The sequence below is a fragment of the Mustela putorius genome, unplaced genomic scaffold (assembly GCF_011764305.1).
Source record: "Mustela putorius furo isolate JIRA1106 unplaced genomic scaffold, ASM1176430v1.1 tig00003942_pilon_pilon_pilon, whole genome shotgun sequence".
Classification (NCBI taxonomy): domain Eukaryota; kingdom Metazoa; phylum Chordata; class Mammalia; order Carnivora; family Mustelidae; genus Mustela; species Mustela putorius.
The window spans coordinates 5,054,060-5,070,770 of NW_025422087.1; the positions used below are offsets into that span (position 1 = coordinate 5,054,060).

At 35.4% G+C, this 16,711-nt stretch overlaps 1 protein-coding gene across 5 annotated transcripts in view; it reads right to left on the bottom strand.

Annotated features, from left to right (window-relative positions):
* KATNAL1 (katanin catalytic subunit A1 like 1) overlaps positions 1-16,711 on the bottom strand; it is an 88,280-nt gene that overhangs the window by 24,797 nt on the left and 46,772 nt on the right. For all 5 annotated transcript variants that reach the window (XM_045069565.1, XM_004774809.3, XM_004774811.3 and 2 more), the window contains exons 5-9: positions 10,491-10,618; positions 9,786-9,891; positions 5,233-5,391; positions 3,732-3,858; positions 1,415-1,549 (exon numbers count right to left, since the gene is read on the bottom strand). In XM_045069565.1, the coding sequence (XP_044925500.1) occupies positions 1,415-1,549; positions 3,732-3,858; positions 5,233-5,391; positions 9,786-9,891; positions 10,491-10,618 (655 nt within the window). The remainder of the gene's footprint in view (positions 1-1,414; positions 1,550-3,731; positions 3,859-5,232; positions 5,392-9,785; positions 9,892-10,490; positions 10,619-16,711) is intronic.

Below are 16,711 nucleotides of genomic sequence, written 5' to 3' on the forward strand. Positions count from 1 at the left end.
ATTAATAAAACAACAAATAAACCAATTGAAAACTGAGCAAAGGACCTGAAAAGACATTGCACAAAAGATATACCAATGACCAAGAGGTACACAAAAAGGCACTCCACGCCATCAGTCACCAGCGAAATGCAATTTAAAGACATAATGAGATAGTATTTCAGACTTAGTAGTATTGACTATACCAAGTGTTGGCAAAGATATGAAAATACTGGAATTCTCATTTGTTTATGGTGAAAGTGTAAAATGGTACAACCATTTAGGAAAACACTTTGGGTACCCAAGGACCCACTCATTCTATTCTTAGCCATATTACCCAAAAGAATAGAAAACATTCATCCATAAAAAGATTTGTACAAGAATATTTATAGCTTCATTCATAATAGCCCCAAACTAGAAATAATTCCAATGTACATCAAAAAAGAAATAAATTGTAACATAATCCTATCAAGAATAAACTACCAATCATGTAACCATATGGATGAGTCTCAAAACATTATGTTGAGTGAAAGTAACAGACACACGAGAGTACAAATGTTATGATCCCATTTATATGAAATTTAATAATAGGTAAAACTAATCTATGTGATAAAAATCAGGAAAGGTAATACTTATTGAGGGTTTGAATTAACTGGTAGGAGGCACATAGAAACTTCCTTGGGTCAGAATATCTTACATCTTGAGTAAGGTATTGATTAAACAGGGATATTCACTTGTCAAAACTCACCAAATTACACACTTAATGGTTATCCATTCAATTCCATGTATATTTTACTTCAATATGAAAAGAAAAGTAGTCACTTATGAAAAGTTCAAATCATCGATAGGATGAAGTTATATTTTTCAAAGCAGTGTATTTTTAAGAAAATCCCAAGAGATATTTTTAGTCACTTAAGATTCAATGAGGACTTTATGGGACCCCTGGGTGGTTTAGCCAGTTAAGCGGCTGCCCTCAGATCAGGTCATGATCCTAAGGTCCTGGGATCAAGTCTCACATCCGGCTCCTTGCTCAGCAGGAAGCCTGCTTCTCCCTCAGCCTGCCACTTCCCCCCAGGCTTGTGTTCACTTTCTGATTAAAAAAAAAAAAAAAAAATTAATGAGGACTTTAAATATAAAAGTAAAACTTTAGACATCCTATCAAACTTATTAACATGAATACTGCTCTGAATGGAAGAACTGCTCTGAAATGTAAGGAACTTCAGTGGAGTACTACTGTGGCCTCTCTTCTGATCTACTACAAATTGTTTTGTGATGCCATAAACTTTAAGCATGCCAAAGGATTAAAAGAATTTAATTAAATTTAATTAAAAGGATTTAAGAATGCCAAAGGATTAAAAACTTACAGAAACAGAAAAAGGTAACAGGAAGTAAAAGAAAAAAACCAACATATAGATATAGTAAAAGGAAGGCATCATACCTGTTGGGAGAGGTATATATATCCTTTTTTCTAGTCTCCTTCTCAGAGCTTCATCAATGTCCCATGGGAAATTAGTAGCAGCCAATACCATAACCATTTTGGAAGGATCATCATTCTCTAAAGCTCCTCCAACTCCTATACACAATAAAGTGGAAAGAAGGCATTTTTTTTTTTACAGTCCTTTATTCTCTCATTCAACATTTTTAAACATCTGCCAGAGGCTTTGTCATATGCTCAATGATGAAAATAATGCAGTCCTTCTGACCTCTGTATGGTGGCAGAACCAGACACATCAACAGATGACTATAAACAAGGAGATAATGGAATTCATATAATCTATTACGGGAGTCTAATCCAGTAAGAAAAACCTTCTTTTTTCCTGTAAGAAAATGAGTGTATAGTTGCTCTGAAAAAAAAAAAAAAAAAAAGGCATGGGAGATCATGCGGTTTTATTCCTTTTCCAAATCATGAAGTCCCTCAAAAAATTTTTATTTTAGTTGTTAGTCTAATTTATTTTCTCAAGAAGGAAGAACAGAAGAAGGTTCACATTTGCTAATGTACTAGCATACAATCATAATATGGCAGGACATACTGCAATAATTTTACCCTTCATACTTCTAAGTGACTTGGAAAAAATAAACAAAAATCTGAGAAAGAACATAATAATCAGTCACTACTGAAAATATCTTTTCTTTTTATACCAAATCAAACACAAATACCTTGAGTCTACTTTTTCAGAATTAAAGTTTTAGAATAAAAAGTTTCAGGTTACACAATGGGAACTCCAGAAAATGTGCAGTAACAACAAACACTCAAAAACTTTATTGCTAAGAGTTTCTAGTTGTGGCCTGGCTTAACGAGGTAGTGAATTTAAAGCAATTCAGTTCAATATTGTATTTCCTTAACAAATTATTACCACACTCCTGTTTCAGTCATTATCACAAAAAATCAAGCTATCCAATTAATCAACAGTCACAAACACCCCTGGATGAAATTCAGCTAAATTTATAGTCAGTGATATTTTTGAAACATCTAATGTGTTTCTTCTCTAGATCCCTCCCCCAAAGTATAACATAGTCACTTTTTTCTCTCATACTTTAGCATAAACTAACATGATAAACTCATGGAGGGCAAGGACTCCTATTACTCTGTTTCACACATGCCTACAGTGCCTGGGAATGTATACAACACACATGGTAAGTATTCAGTAAGTATCCCCAGTTGCTGTAGAACCATAGCTATTTCCAAACAACACATTCTGAATTTTTTTTTTAACACATTTTACATTTGCCACACAACTACCAGAGTAATAAACCTCTAAAAGCAATTCTGACCCACCACTCTCTTCCTTCATTGCCATTTCTTTGTCTGAATAACGTCTGCCAAAGTTTCGAAGCCCAACTCGGCTGTTTCCTTCCATGACTCCCTTAATCTGGGTGGTACGTCTCCTCCCGTGTTTTCACCACACCTAGATTAGTTCTACCACACAATTTTAAAATGCATTATTGTTAAGTTGCCTGCTTCCCAACTAGATCAGTGGTTCTACTCTTTGGCTTCAGGATCTGTTTGTACTCTTAAAAAAAAAATTACTGAGCTCCAAAGAGCTTCTGTGTGTGTGGATAATTCATCTATCAATATTTACCATTAGAAATTAAAACTGAGAATTTTTAAATGTATTAATCCATTTTAAAGTAACAAATCTATTCTTTGTTAATTTAATATAAATAACATTTTATGAAAAATAACGGTTTTCAAAACCAAAAAAACAAATTTAGTAAGAAGAATGGCATCTTCTTACATTTGTAAATCTCCTTAATGTCTGACTCAACAGAGAACAGCTGGATTCTCCTATCTGCTGCTGCTTTCCATCTATTATGACAACCCAAATGTCTTCCAGCCTCTGAAACACTCCACTGTATTCTCGTGAGACACTGAGAGTGAAAAAGGGCAAATAATGTCTTGATTTTATCATGAAAATGGTTTAGCCTTCACAAACCTTTTAAAAGGGCCGTAAAGACCCCTGGGGCCCTGGACCACATCTCTGAAACCTCTGCAGTCCTAGTAAGATCCTTACCGGCCATGACATTCCTTTTCTTTGTAACCTCGGAACCTGAAATGGCATGTGATTCATAACACATTTGCAGTAAATGCTATCTGAGTGCATGAGCAAACTGAACAAACAGGTGGAGAACAAATGATTACAAATACATTAAGGCTGCCTTCCAGTCCACTCACTGAGAATTTCCACAGTATGAATTGACCCAAAATTCACAAAGGAAATGAAACAGTTTGGGGACAGTAATTAAATATCAATTACCATCCATCTGAATGAGTAGTTCAGACTTGACTCTGCGACTTGCCTCATGTTCATCAGAGGTTCCTCTTCGACTACAGATAGAATCTATCTCATCGATGAAGATCGTGGTCGGCGCATAAAATCTAGCCTTTGTAAAAAACATTTTAAAGCAACAATTCAATGAACTCATAAAATAATCTGAATTTTTTTTTTTTAAGAATTTTATTTATTTATTTGACAGAGAGAGATTACAAGTAGACGGAGAGGCAGGCAAAGAGAGAGAGAGAAAGAGAGAGGGAAGCAGGCTCCCTGCCAAGCAGAGAGCCCGATGCGGGACCCGATCTCAGGACCCTGAGATCATGACCTGAGCTGAAGGCAGAGGCTTAACCCACTGAGCCACCCAGGCGCCCCAAATAATCTGAATTTTTAATGCCATTTCCTCCTCCTAAAATAATGCTTTAAAAAAAGAGCAGAAATTTCTTACTGCTTTATTGCCACCGTTTGACTACTGACAAAGATTAAATCGTTTATATCAGAAAATGGAAATTTCAAAGAATAAAAGTTAGATGGTTGGAGAAGGTGGGGGACAGATACATGGGGATTCATAGTACTATTTTTGTACTAACTTTTGTGTTTGAAAATCTCTATAATATAAATCTTCTTAAAGATAAATTATCAATCTCCATCTTCAAATATATATTCTTAAATAACTACTGCAAGTCCCTTCCGAAAAAAGAACAAACTTTTATGACAGATAAACTTCTGATTTTTAAATTAAATACTAAAATACACCCTGCTCAACCAGCTCATTAGAAATCCAGAAATATCAGGAAGCCTGGGTGGCTCGATTGTTAAGCTTCTGCCTTAGGCTCAGGTCATGATCCCAGGGTCCTGGGATCAAGCTCTGCACCAGGCTCCCTGCTCAATGGGAAGCCTGCTTTACCTTCTCCCACTCCCCCTGCGTATGTTTCCTCTCTCACTGTGTCTCTCTCTGTCAAAGAAATAAATAAAATCTTTAAAAAAAAAAAAAAAAAAGAAAGAAAAAGAAATCCAGAAAAATCAAACCACACATATTTCTAAAGTGTCTTCTACCCTTTCTGGATAGGATGCCAAAGGGCTTTCTCGTACCTCAAAGAGAAAGATACACTGAAAACACATCAACTACTCCACAAAACCCACCACTCCATACCTTACTCATGTGTCAAGATGGAACTATTCAACTACATCTCCATTTGCCCTTTTAAAAACAGGGCACCCTGGGGCACCTGGGTGGCTCACTGAGTTAAGTCTCTGCCTTCAGCTCAGGGTCCTGGGATCATGCCCCGCATTGGGCTTCCTGCTCAGCAGGGAGCCTGCTCTCCCCACCCACCCTCTGCCTGCCTCTCTGCCTACCTGTGATCTCTCTCTGTCAAATAAATAAATAAAAATCTTTAAAAACAGACTCCCTAGACGAATGGATGTAAAAGGGGTATCATTTGCCTACACAATCAGTTCTTTGAAATCTGAATATATCGTCACTCACCATTTCAAACAACAGACGGACTAACTTCTCAGATTCACCTCTATATTTAGATGTCAGTGTAGAAGAGGAAACATTGAAGAATGTTGTGCCACATTCAGTGGCAACAGCTTTAGCTAGCATAGTCTTACCGGTGCCTGGGGGTCCAACCATCAGTACACCCTGAAATTTCAAAAGATGTATTAAATGTTTTAGCAGATTAAAAAGCATTCTTATAAGGTATCATCAGCTATTGATGTACATAAAAATTTTCCCATCAAAAGATTAACTCAACTGTCACAGTAAAATCACAGTGTATTTGACATAAGTATCATTTCATAGATTTAAAAAATGACTGATTTCACAAAATGTCTCAAATCAGAGGCACTTAGAAGTGGGCTAACAAAAGAGCCAGGCAATAAGAAATCTTCTGATACACTGAGAAAGAACCTACCCAATTTTCTTAAAGTTGGAAGAACGTAAGTATGTGTAGTCTTGAGCATGGCTTAACAGTGACTACTCTGTTTAAACATAATGAAAATAAGATATTTTCTACCACATATTCCTTGACCTCCTAAGGGACAAAACCTGCCTTCTACAACACATAATACACAGTTTTAATCAAAAAGTAGAGATCCGGGACACCTGGGTGGCTCAGTTGGTTAAACTGCTGCCTTCCACTCAGGTCATGACCCCAGGGTCCTAGGATCGAGTCCCACAAAGGGCTCCTTGCTCAGCAGGGAGCCTGCTTCTCTCTCCCCCCTGCCTGCTTGTGCGCTCACATGCGTGCTTTTTCTCTCTCTGACAAAATAAATAAATAAAATCTTTAAAAAAAAAAAAAAAAAAGGAGAGATCCACCTATTAGTTAATAAGGTAACTAAAATCCAGTGGCAATTCAAGCATAATCAATTCAGCTAGCATTTTATCAGCTTAATGTGCTAGACAATTAACAGTTCATATAAAATAGTTACTGATGAAAGAACTACTAAACACAAACTAAAAACTAAATCTTAGTTACCTCTTACCTTTGGCAACATACAAAATTCTTCTGTAAAAATAAATCAATAAGGAGTAAAAGTTATTCAAGAACACCAGTCCTCTGGTGTTGAAGGCTACTGGATATTCAATACTCAGTATTTTCTTCTTCCAATGGAAATTCAAATACATAGTTAACACTACATTTCTTTTGTATATTGGTTGGTGATCTTTAAAAGAATTCTGTCCCATTTATTAATTTAATTTAATAAGCTCCTGGGGATTTAAATTTTGAAAACTATGCACACATAAAGTTTCCAAATTCAGAAACTGTCCAAACCCTTTCCTATTGTGAAAATTAAAGGAAAACGCCTTTAAAATAGAGCTGCAAGGCCAGAAGGGGGAGCTCTTGTGTCCTACAACTCTTAGTCAATTGCAAACCCTACTGGATGAGACCAGCCTTACAAGTCTACATACACTACATTAGATACTTTACCAGCCAGGCATGAGGAAGAAAGGTTTTTCTCCTCCCTGTGGCAACAATGAGAGAGTGTCAAAACCCAATGGGAGAGTGTCAAAACCCAGCCAATGAAAAACCACTATACTGTAACCTCAGACTTTACTCCAATAGATTTTTTCTTTTATTACATCCCTCCTAATTTCCCCTTTCCTCTATAAAAATCTTCTCCTTTGCTCTCCAAACTTACGTGTGGTTCTGCCATAGCCTGTGTCCCAAATTGCAATTCTCTGCTATTCCTAAATAAACCCATTTTTTGGTGATAAAATAACCAACAGATTTATTCTTAAAGTTAACACTAGGTATAGAATTCTGACACCTAGAAAGAGGATTTGAAACACTACTTATATATATAAAAAATTTTTTGCTTTCCAAGGAATTTGTAGCTGTGCATGAGATGGATATTTTGAAAACTGTACAAACAACTATGGTATAAGCACAGCTATAGCAAAATTCATTATTTCTCTAATGTCCCTTTTGAATGCCCTCTCCGTTTCTGTAATGTCTTTCATGTGGCCACCTCCAGTAAGAGTTAATTTCCAACATCTCCTCTATTTCCTGTATCTACTTCTCTACTGGCTCCTTCCCTCAGTATATAAACATACTTAAATCTGTCCTGTTTAAAAAAGAAAAAAATCCTTTGCTTGACCTTACAAACCCTTTAGCTACTATCTACTTCTTCCCTCCTCAGCCAATCTTCTTAAATTGTTCATGCTCACTATTGTTTCTTTATGAGCTACAATCTGACTTCTGTCTCCACTAATTCACTAAAGTGACCTAATTTACTAATCCAGTGGTCAGTTTTCAACTTTTACCTTCTGTCCTTCTCCCTGACCTCTGATGGTGCTGATACCTGAGGTTCATTCCCTTCTTCCTGAAAGTCTTCACCCTCTATTAGTTCTAGAAGACTGTTCTTCCCTGACACTCCTCCTACTTAGGACTCTCTTCCAGTGCCTTTCAGTTTTCCTCCTTCCCTGCCTCTATATTCTCAAAGCAACCAAGCTTCTTGCTCTTTTTCCTTTATGGACCCCCTTGAACAATCTCATCTACACCCATATTATTATTTTAATTTAAATTCAAATTCTATCCTAAGCTCCAGAACTCTACTTCCAATTATTGCTGAGTATTTATCTAAACATATTTTGTTTCTATTTAAACCTGCTCATCTTCTCGATTTCCAGTATCAGTTCACAGTTCACAGTACTGTAAATTAAAGAATTTGGCTGTTCTTTTCCCCCAGTTCCTGGGAGGTAGATTATAAATCCTTGGAATTTTCAAAATGACAGGAGTGCTCTGTTGTTCACTTGAACCATGAATTTTATGCTGAGGTACTCATGGTGGGCCCCTGTATAGTTTATGCTAATGAGATGATTCAAGATGGTAGCTGGCCTTCCCAGAAAAACCAACCATGGGATTAGAGGGACCTTGAGCTGTACAAGATCAACTAGACCTAGAGAAAGAAGGGAGACTGGAGACTGAGACACATGGGCAGTGATTCAATCAGTCATGCCTATGTGGTGAAACCTCAATAAAAGCCCTGAACACTGGAGCTGGAGTGAGCTTCCCTGTTAGCACTATTCTATGTACTGTCACACACCCACAGCATCCTAATTCTATGGGCAGAAAACAGAAGCTTCACTTTCAGCCTCCTTGCAGATCTTACCCTCTGCATTTCTTCCTGGGGCTAGTTCTGATTTGCCTCCTGTTGCTATGTTAAACCTGTTATTCTAAGTACAATGCTTTCTTAAGTTCTGTAAGTCGTTCCAGAAAATTATGAAACCTAAGGGGGCCCCCAAATTTATAGCCAGCTGGCCAGAGTGAGGGTGACCTGGGGATGCCCAAGTTTGCATGTGGCACCTGAAAGGAGGGTAGTCCCACAGAAAAGGGCCTTCAAGGTGTAAGTTTTGGCTCAGTTTGGGGTCGCTGGAGTCAGAAGTAATTGCATACTCCTTCAATTCAAGACTGGAATTTGAGAGTCCTACAACTCGCACCCTCTCTCTATAAACATTCAGTCATAAGTTATCATTTACCTTTTAAACATCCCTCACAAATCCACCCATTTTTCATAATCAAACAACAAATGCCTTGTGCAAGTAGCTTGGCTACTGCGGCCAACATGATTTTTTACATGTGCAAATCACCTTCCTGGTAAAGACTTACAGGGCTCATCATGATAGGGGGGTTACACCTACAATGCTGTCTTAAAACTCCTATAAATAAGCTATTTTAAGACTTTTTTCTCTCTTTTAAGTATTGTTTTTAAAGTTATAATACAGAGGAAATGTACGGTAATATATTACCAAAATTAGATAAATCTATACCAGTCTATAAAAGTGTTTAAGTTCTTGAAGACAATCAAAATGCCATGAGTATTCCAAGCTATTTGTGTAAATATAAAATCTCTCCTCCTCTTTACTTTTAGGCATGTCAAAAGAGGAAGAGATACTGAGAAGAGAAACAAACCTTCCTAGCTAATTCAGAAGGGCAGAGTAAGATCATGGGTTTTACTTAACTCTACTGAGCAGACTAAAGGAAGCCTTTGCCTGTGACTGAGACCAAAAAAGTTCCAGGCAGCCATTGTTAGAAGGGGATTTTAATATGCTAAAATAAAAACAATGGATTTAGGAATAGCCCTGAGCAGGCTTTTTACCCTAAAGTAGAGGGCAGGTCTAAGAATAATACCAAACCTAAACAAAAGTGATCAAAAAAATTAATTAGTGAGAAATGTGCCAACTTTCAGAAATGTATTTATTTGATCAAATACTTATTCTATAAGACTATCTACTATTTAATTTGCTTGTTAACTTATTTGCAGAAACAGACATCTAGAAAATTTTTAAAGCTAATCCCTAGCCCAGCAATCCTGAGGGCAGTGACTTAATTAAAGACTGTAGTTTCAACACTCTGTTCCTCTGAGAAGCAACACACCTCAACTACAAATTCAAATCCAGGTGTTAAGAGGGTACACAAACCTCCTCCAACCTTTACCAACTTGGTTAACAAACACACAAAGTAACCACAGTGATGCCGTTCATTATCATGCAAGCATCATCTTTAAACCAATCTTATTTTAATAAATGCTCACCTTCCATGGCCGTCTAATCCCTTTGAAAAAGTCAGGCATCCACATAGGGAGAACAACAGCTTCCCTCAGCAACTTCTTAGCTTCTTCCAGATCTGCTATGTCATCCCTTTGCAAGAGAACAAAGTTTCATGTTTATTCATGGACACCTTGACTTACGGTCAATACTAATTTTTTAGAATAATTTTTTATGAAATTAGTATATTAAGAACACTATTTTAATTAATATTGCATAAAATGATCAGTGAAAATATATTGTAGTTAATTAATTAGGACATGCTTGTTTGTTTTTAAGATTTTATTCATCAGAGAGAGAGAGAGAGAGCACAAGTAGGGAGAGCAGCAGTCAGAGCCGGCAAAGGCTGGTAAATGGGAGAAGCAGGCTCCCTGCTGAGCAAGGAGCCCTGATGTAGGACTCGATCCCAGGACATGACCTGAGCTGAAGACAGACACTTAACCCACTGAGCCACCCAGGCGTCCCTAATTAGGACATGTTATTGAATTAACAATCTTTGTCAGTTATGTCAACATCAAGTTAACATGTAAAATGACTTGGTTAGCTTTTGAAAGAAGAACTGTCCTGTCAATTCTACACATGCATTTATTATGGATGAAGGCACAGTCATGGATAATAAGAAGAGACTAACATTAGGCCAACCAATAACTTGTTTTCTCTGCTGCTTTAATTCAAGAACTTAAAAGACTTACCAATGAATGCTAGGATTCCTGGATACAATGTCTCTCTCAAGAGCTTCCACCAGATCCTTATCATACCCAGCACCATCAAATTTAGGAATTTCACCATCACTTGCACCATCTTGCATATTCTTCCTTCCCTGGAGACAGATATAAAAAAAGTACTAGTTAATAAGAAGATAATTTTAATTAACATCATTGAGCTTTCAAGATATTAAAATGTAATAATTTCAAAGTAACTTTTCATTATTTTAAGACACTGTTTTGTGATTATCCAAATGCCATATCTGTTTATTTCATCAGAAACAGATGAACTTTATTACACACTTCTTTACATTTACATCCTTGGGGGTACAGTTTCAAGTAAAACTAAAATGATCCTTGCTAGATACTTCTAAGTTTGTGGATGTGGGGAATTTCTAGTGCCACCAAAGAATATATAGAATATTAACGGAGAGGAAGAAACAACATTAACTTACTGAGAACCTACTACATGGCAATAAATCACAAATATGTTATCTCATTTAATACTCACAACAAGGTAAGTATTATTATCCTTATTTTTTTTACAAATAAGGAACTGGAACTCAGGTAAAATACCCTAATCAAGTTTAAAATTATTAAATGTCAGTCAGAGTAGAGACTTTAATGCAGCTCTTTCTGACTTCTCGAACAAATGCCCTTTGCACAACATCAGACCACCTCATGCCTGAGTCAGCTTAAAGCTTAAGAGCTTTACAAACTATGAATCCTATGAAATTATGAAAGCCAAGAAAGAGGCTACAGATGAGGAAAGCCTTGGGACTCTGATCTGCATCTTACAAAGCCTTTTTTCCCTGTTACTCTTAGCACCTCCCAGGATTTCCTCCCAGTAAAGTCCTTGGACCACATCACAAAATCACAATAATGATAATGGTAAAAGGACCTTTTTAAGTAGTATTATTAAGACCACTAAAGCAATATACTTTACCCCAAATTCTTTATTTAATAATATGGTGGCTTTAAAAAAGAATTACATGCTCTGGTTTCTGTGGGGTTCTGCCAAGATTTATTCAGCTTTGAAGGGCTTTAAATGAAATGCTCTCAGTTGCTAGAGATAGTTCAACCACTGGAACTATTTCAGGGGACAGAGCCAAATACCCTTCTAGAGTTTCAGCCCCATAGTTACTGTCTAATACAAAAATGAAAGGGAAAGTAGTCAAAAAATGTGTGAATTTCCTAAGCTTAAATCTGAAGAGAGAACAGAATGAACCTCTCCTACCACACTTCATCTGAGATTAAGCATAAGCTTGATCATAAGTGCTGACAGGGGACTAAATGGCTCCCCTTGGGCAAATGCTTGAGTTCATTAAGCCACTAGGTAAATGACCAAACAGTACTCTTGGTGACTTGACCCAAAAAACAAATAATTTACTGTATCTGGGTAGCACGGTGACAATATTAAGCTAAATTTTCATAAAGATTCTTATATTTCAGATGATAGATACCAATATTGACACTATAAAGAGAGTATATTTGTGGCATATTTAACATGACAAACATAAATATTTAAAATAAGCTCAGCCTAGAATCACACTTTCTAACACAGGTAGGACAAGGCTACGAAGTGACATTCAAACAAATCACTGTTAATTCCCTGTAATCATTTTTAAAACTCTTCTAGAAGTAAATCAACTAAAGAATGCAACAGCAACTGATATATCTGGGACTTATTAACATGCCATGATGGGACAGTCATTGTAATTTGAGACTTATAAAATTGTTTAAAAATATAAGCAGACATCCATTGTAGTATGAATTCCCAAGTGGTAGAGAAGACATGATAAACACTGCCAAGAGAAAGAAAAAGCTGTACACTTACCTCAAAGTAGTAAGAACCAGAGGATTTAAGAATAATTATGTGAGCATCTGTCTAATACATTTCATTGTGTTAGGTTTTATCAGTGAATGAAAATACACTATCTGCCCTCACTGAGCATCTAGTCTAGCAGGGGAAACAAGTAACATGTAAACAAAACAAAAACACACATAATCATAAACTGTCAAATGCTATGAAAAAAACTGAGTGGTCCATGTGGCTAAGAATTGAACAAATAAAACAGACTGGAGAGACAGGCAGAGGCCAGCTCACCCTGGCCCCTATAGGCCACAGTGAGGAGTCTGGATTTTATTCTAAATGTACTGGGAAAATATCTGAAATATGTTAAATAGGGAATGACAGGATCCGATTTAAATCTTTAAATAACCCTTCTACCACCTACCATGTGGAAAAAGGATGGAATAGAAGCAGAAGCAGAGAAAGAAAAACCTGTGTTAGAGTACTCAAGGTCAAGCCTTTCAGTACACAGAAGAGGAAATGTGGGGTAAGCCAGTCAAATGACTTCCCTAGAATCCAAAGTTTATCAAAGACAGAGTTGAGATTTGAATATAAATTAAGTACTCCAAAAAAGATTCTAAGAACTCTTCCAAGTCAAAATGGTGAGGTTATTAAAAAACAAATTTAGATAAACTAAAAATAAGTAATTTGGTGACATTGGGAAATCAATAAAATGGGTGATCATTATCTTTTGTAACAAATACTCAAACTAGAATAGGGATAACAAATAGAGGTTACTGTGGTTTCAGTTAATGAGCTAGATTAACTGTAATACCTAAAAGAGACTTAGTTTTCAAGCAATAAAGATAACCTTACCCAGATTATTACCTGAACAGTTTCTAGTAATAATAATAATGATAGCTACAGTAACACTGAAATGATCTTAGAAAAAAGTCTTTGCTTAGATTTTCACATTAATTGACAAAGGTCAACATAGCAAGAATTTGATATTTAGCATAAAATCTAACAGACCTTTTTCCTCATTAAAGCAAATATTTTAGCATCTTTTTACTAACATCTAAATTACCCTTATCAAGAAAGGTTTATTAATGATCTTTCATTAGTATTGGCTAATAATACTATGTGAAAAAAAATGAGGCTAAAATTAGTGACTAACGTATTATATAAAGTCAATTAATGACACAATTTGGCCTAAAGTGCAAATAATGGTTTTTACATTTTACTGCATGTCTTCTCACATTGGCAGATTAAGTAGAAGACAGTCAGTTACTAGCTCTGGGTCTTGCATTTCAAGTGACAAATGAATTGCACCCAAAAAGAATATCCAGGGCAATGAAAATTCAAAAACCACATCATATAGAGGAGGATCAGGGACACTAGAGACATCTAATGGAGCCACATGACCAACTGACCTATTTACCTCTATTTCCTCTATATTCGTCCAAAAGAAAGAACCAGGACAAATTGAAAGTAACAAAAGATATAAATTTCAGATCAACAAAATAATTTTCTAACAATGAGTTCTAACAAAGGGATCATTGCTCTTGTTAGGTTGTGAGCTACCCAACATCAGAATTACTAATTAGTAATTAAAAACAAAAAACAAAAACACTGGCCCACAATCACAGGGATATCCAAGCTCATCTGAACTCTGAGCTCCACATCACGACGTTCATAGCTTGAAATGGGTCACAAAAATATTTGTATCACAGAAATCAGCTGATAGTACAAATCAGGGCTTGATTTATTACTTTACTAATGGCCTAGACTTAAGAAAATAATGGGGAAAACATTAATAATGCAAATGAAACTTAAAAGTATGCCATTTCTACAGCTGTTACATTGTAAACAGCATAAAAATTAATGAAATATTTTTCCATTATTTGAAAACTATTAACTGTTTCATCAAAGTTGCCCAAATAATCAGTGAATGAGTGAACTACCAACATGTATTTCTACTGTTTTACTTTCATCTTACTCATTAACAGAAAAAAAATAATACCGACCAACATTCTTGTCAGAACTACATTTTTATTCATTTGTTAACTGCAACCACCATAGGTTGGCTACAGATAAAAAGAGCTGAGCAAAAGTCAGCAAAGGCATCCTGTGAAAGTCCATTCACGCTACAGAATTTACAGTAAAGAGTACTATATATTTAATTATTTGTAAATTATGTGCTACACATCCTTTATGTCAGTCAGATTTACAATAAATGTGTGAATGTGTATATACACATTTTTTCAGAAAACTAGTTATTGAACATTTAACAATACACTGCTAATTAGATGATCATTATTCATTAAATAGACCCCATAAGACAGTATCCATTTCTTCATAAGAAAAAGAAAAATTTTTCTGAAGTCACTGTTCATTTGTATAATCACTTATCAACAGTTCTCAATCCAGTTTACAACATCTCTTCACATCAGACATCCCTAGACTTAACTCAGTGATGAGAAGCAAAGTATTCAATAAGAGCCATTTGTTACATGCAATTCAATGAAATGAAGTCCTTTAAGTTTAATAACTTTAAGTCAATTCTATTAATATAATTTACCATCCTTTAATCTGAATTCTATTTAAAAGCATATGTAGCTTTAATCATGAGACCGTAATAGAAGCACTGCTCATTTCGCTAAGAGTTAATTAACCATGAAGTCATAGTCTTAAAAATACTTGAGAATCAGAGTTTTAGGAATTAAATTTATTTTTGGTGGTAACACAGAAACATTTCCTCTGCTACCTAGTATTTTTTTTTTTTAGACCATCCTTTTTCAATATAAAAAAATACATTTGTTATTTCTATGTGTATTTCTATACTGACTAGAGGCTTAAATAGTAATACATCAAATTTTCTCAGGTACATTCAAATAAGACTGAAAAATACAGCAAAGTCAATTGATTTATCTCACTCCCACTCATCAATAAGAAAATAACCAACATGAAGCTAGAATCACATTTTTTTGAAGTCTATGTTCCCTGTACCAGCAAGTCTGACTAACACTAAGTATGCACATAATAAAGGTGTGTTAAGTAAATAAGGTAACAAACTGGCTTTTTGATGACTCTGTAAACCTCAGAGAGAGAAAAACGGTAAGAGTTGAACAACAGATCACTATACGAAGTGGTTGTTACTTATTGAAAAACACTATTTTTAAGCTTGGACCCACCCGAAGCTTGTCAACAGTTAAAAAAAAAAAAAAAGAAGAGGGGAGAAAAGATTTAATCACTCCCAGAAAATGAACTGGAACTCTTACAAGAAACAGGTATTCATGATGCATTAAAATAAGATAGTATGCATTTTCAAATAAGAGACTATATAGCATACTGGTTAAAAGCTCAGGTGTTAAAGAATTTAACTCCTAGTTCCCCCACCTACTTGTGTATGACTCTGTGCCTCAATTTCTTCAAACGCAGAACAGGGAAAATACTGTTGAGGCCACAGGAATTTATAGAAATTAAATAAGCCAATATACATACATGACTTCAAAATGGGGCTAGTACAGGTTAAGTGTACTCAAGAACGAGTAACATCTGCTACTGCTATTATTAGTGGCCCCATCACATAGTTTGCAACACTAAATTTAAAAATCCAAAGATACTGAGACTCTTGGGCAAGATATGTAATTTCTCCTGTCCTTACTTTTTTTTTTTTTTTACACCTATAAAGTTAAGCGGTTTGAATACAGCAGCAATTTTCAAACATTTGACCAGGACACAATATAATAAATTCACTTGAGATGAGCTACTATATACTAATATAATTATGATTTAGTTTTTTATATATATTCATATAACTCAGTATTTTTTTTTTCTCAAAATAAGTGTCCTTACTATCACTAGAGCATTCTGAATTTTCTAGTCTATTCTTTTTATTTTTTTTTTAAGGTGGTTGCAATACACAAAACTAATTTTTAAAACACAACAGGGACTACAATCTCTCTGAGGACCCTGCCAATACAAGGTTCTCATTTTCAAATTATTATTCAAAGGCCATGGATATCTAGCAGTTTCACCTAAACCCCCTCAAACCCTATCACAGCCTTCAGTGAATTTTAAGGACACTAGTATTCTAACGGGCATTTGAGTGCTTACAACAATAATAACTCAACCAAGTATACTTTTCAAAATCTAATAAACTTTGCATGAGTTTGTTTTTCTAAATTGTAGTCCCTTTTGTGTCCAGAGTGACTCAGAAAACATCTTTTATCTTCAAACAACTGCAGACTTGGTTTTGTTTTTTTTGTTTTGTTTTTTTTCTCAAATAAAGGACTTACTTTCCAGTGACATTCTCAGTACTTAGATGTCAACGAAAGAATAAGAGTTAGAAAATTACTTGGAACTTTTTAAGAGACAATTTGCAATCTCCAGAAAAATGTGACATTCAACAAAT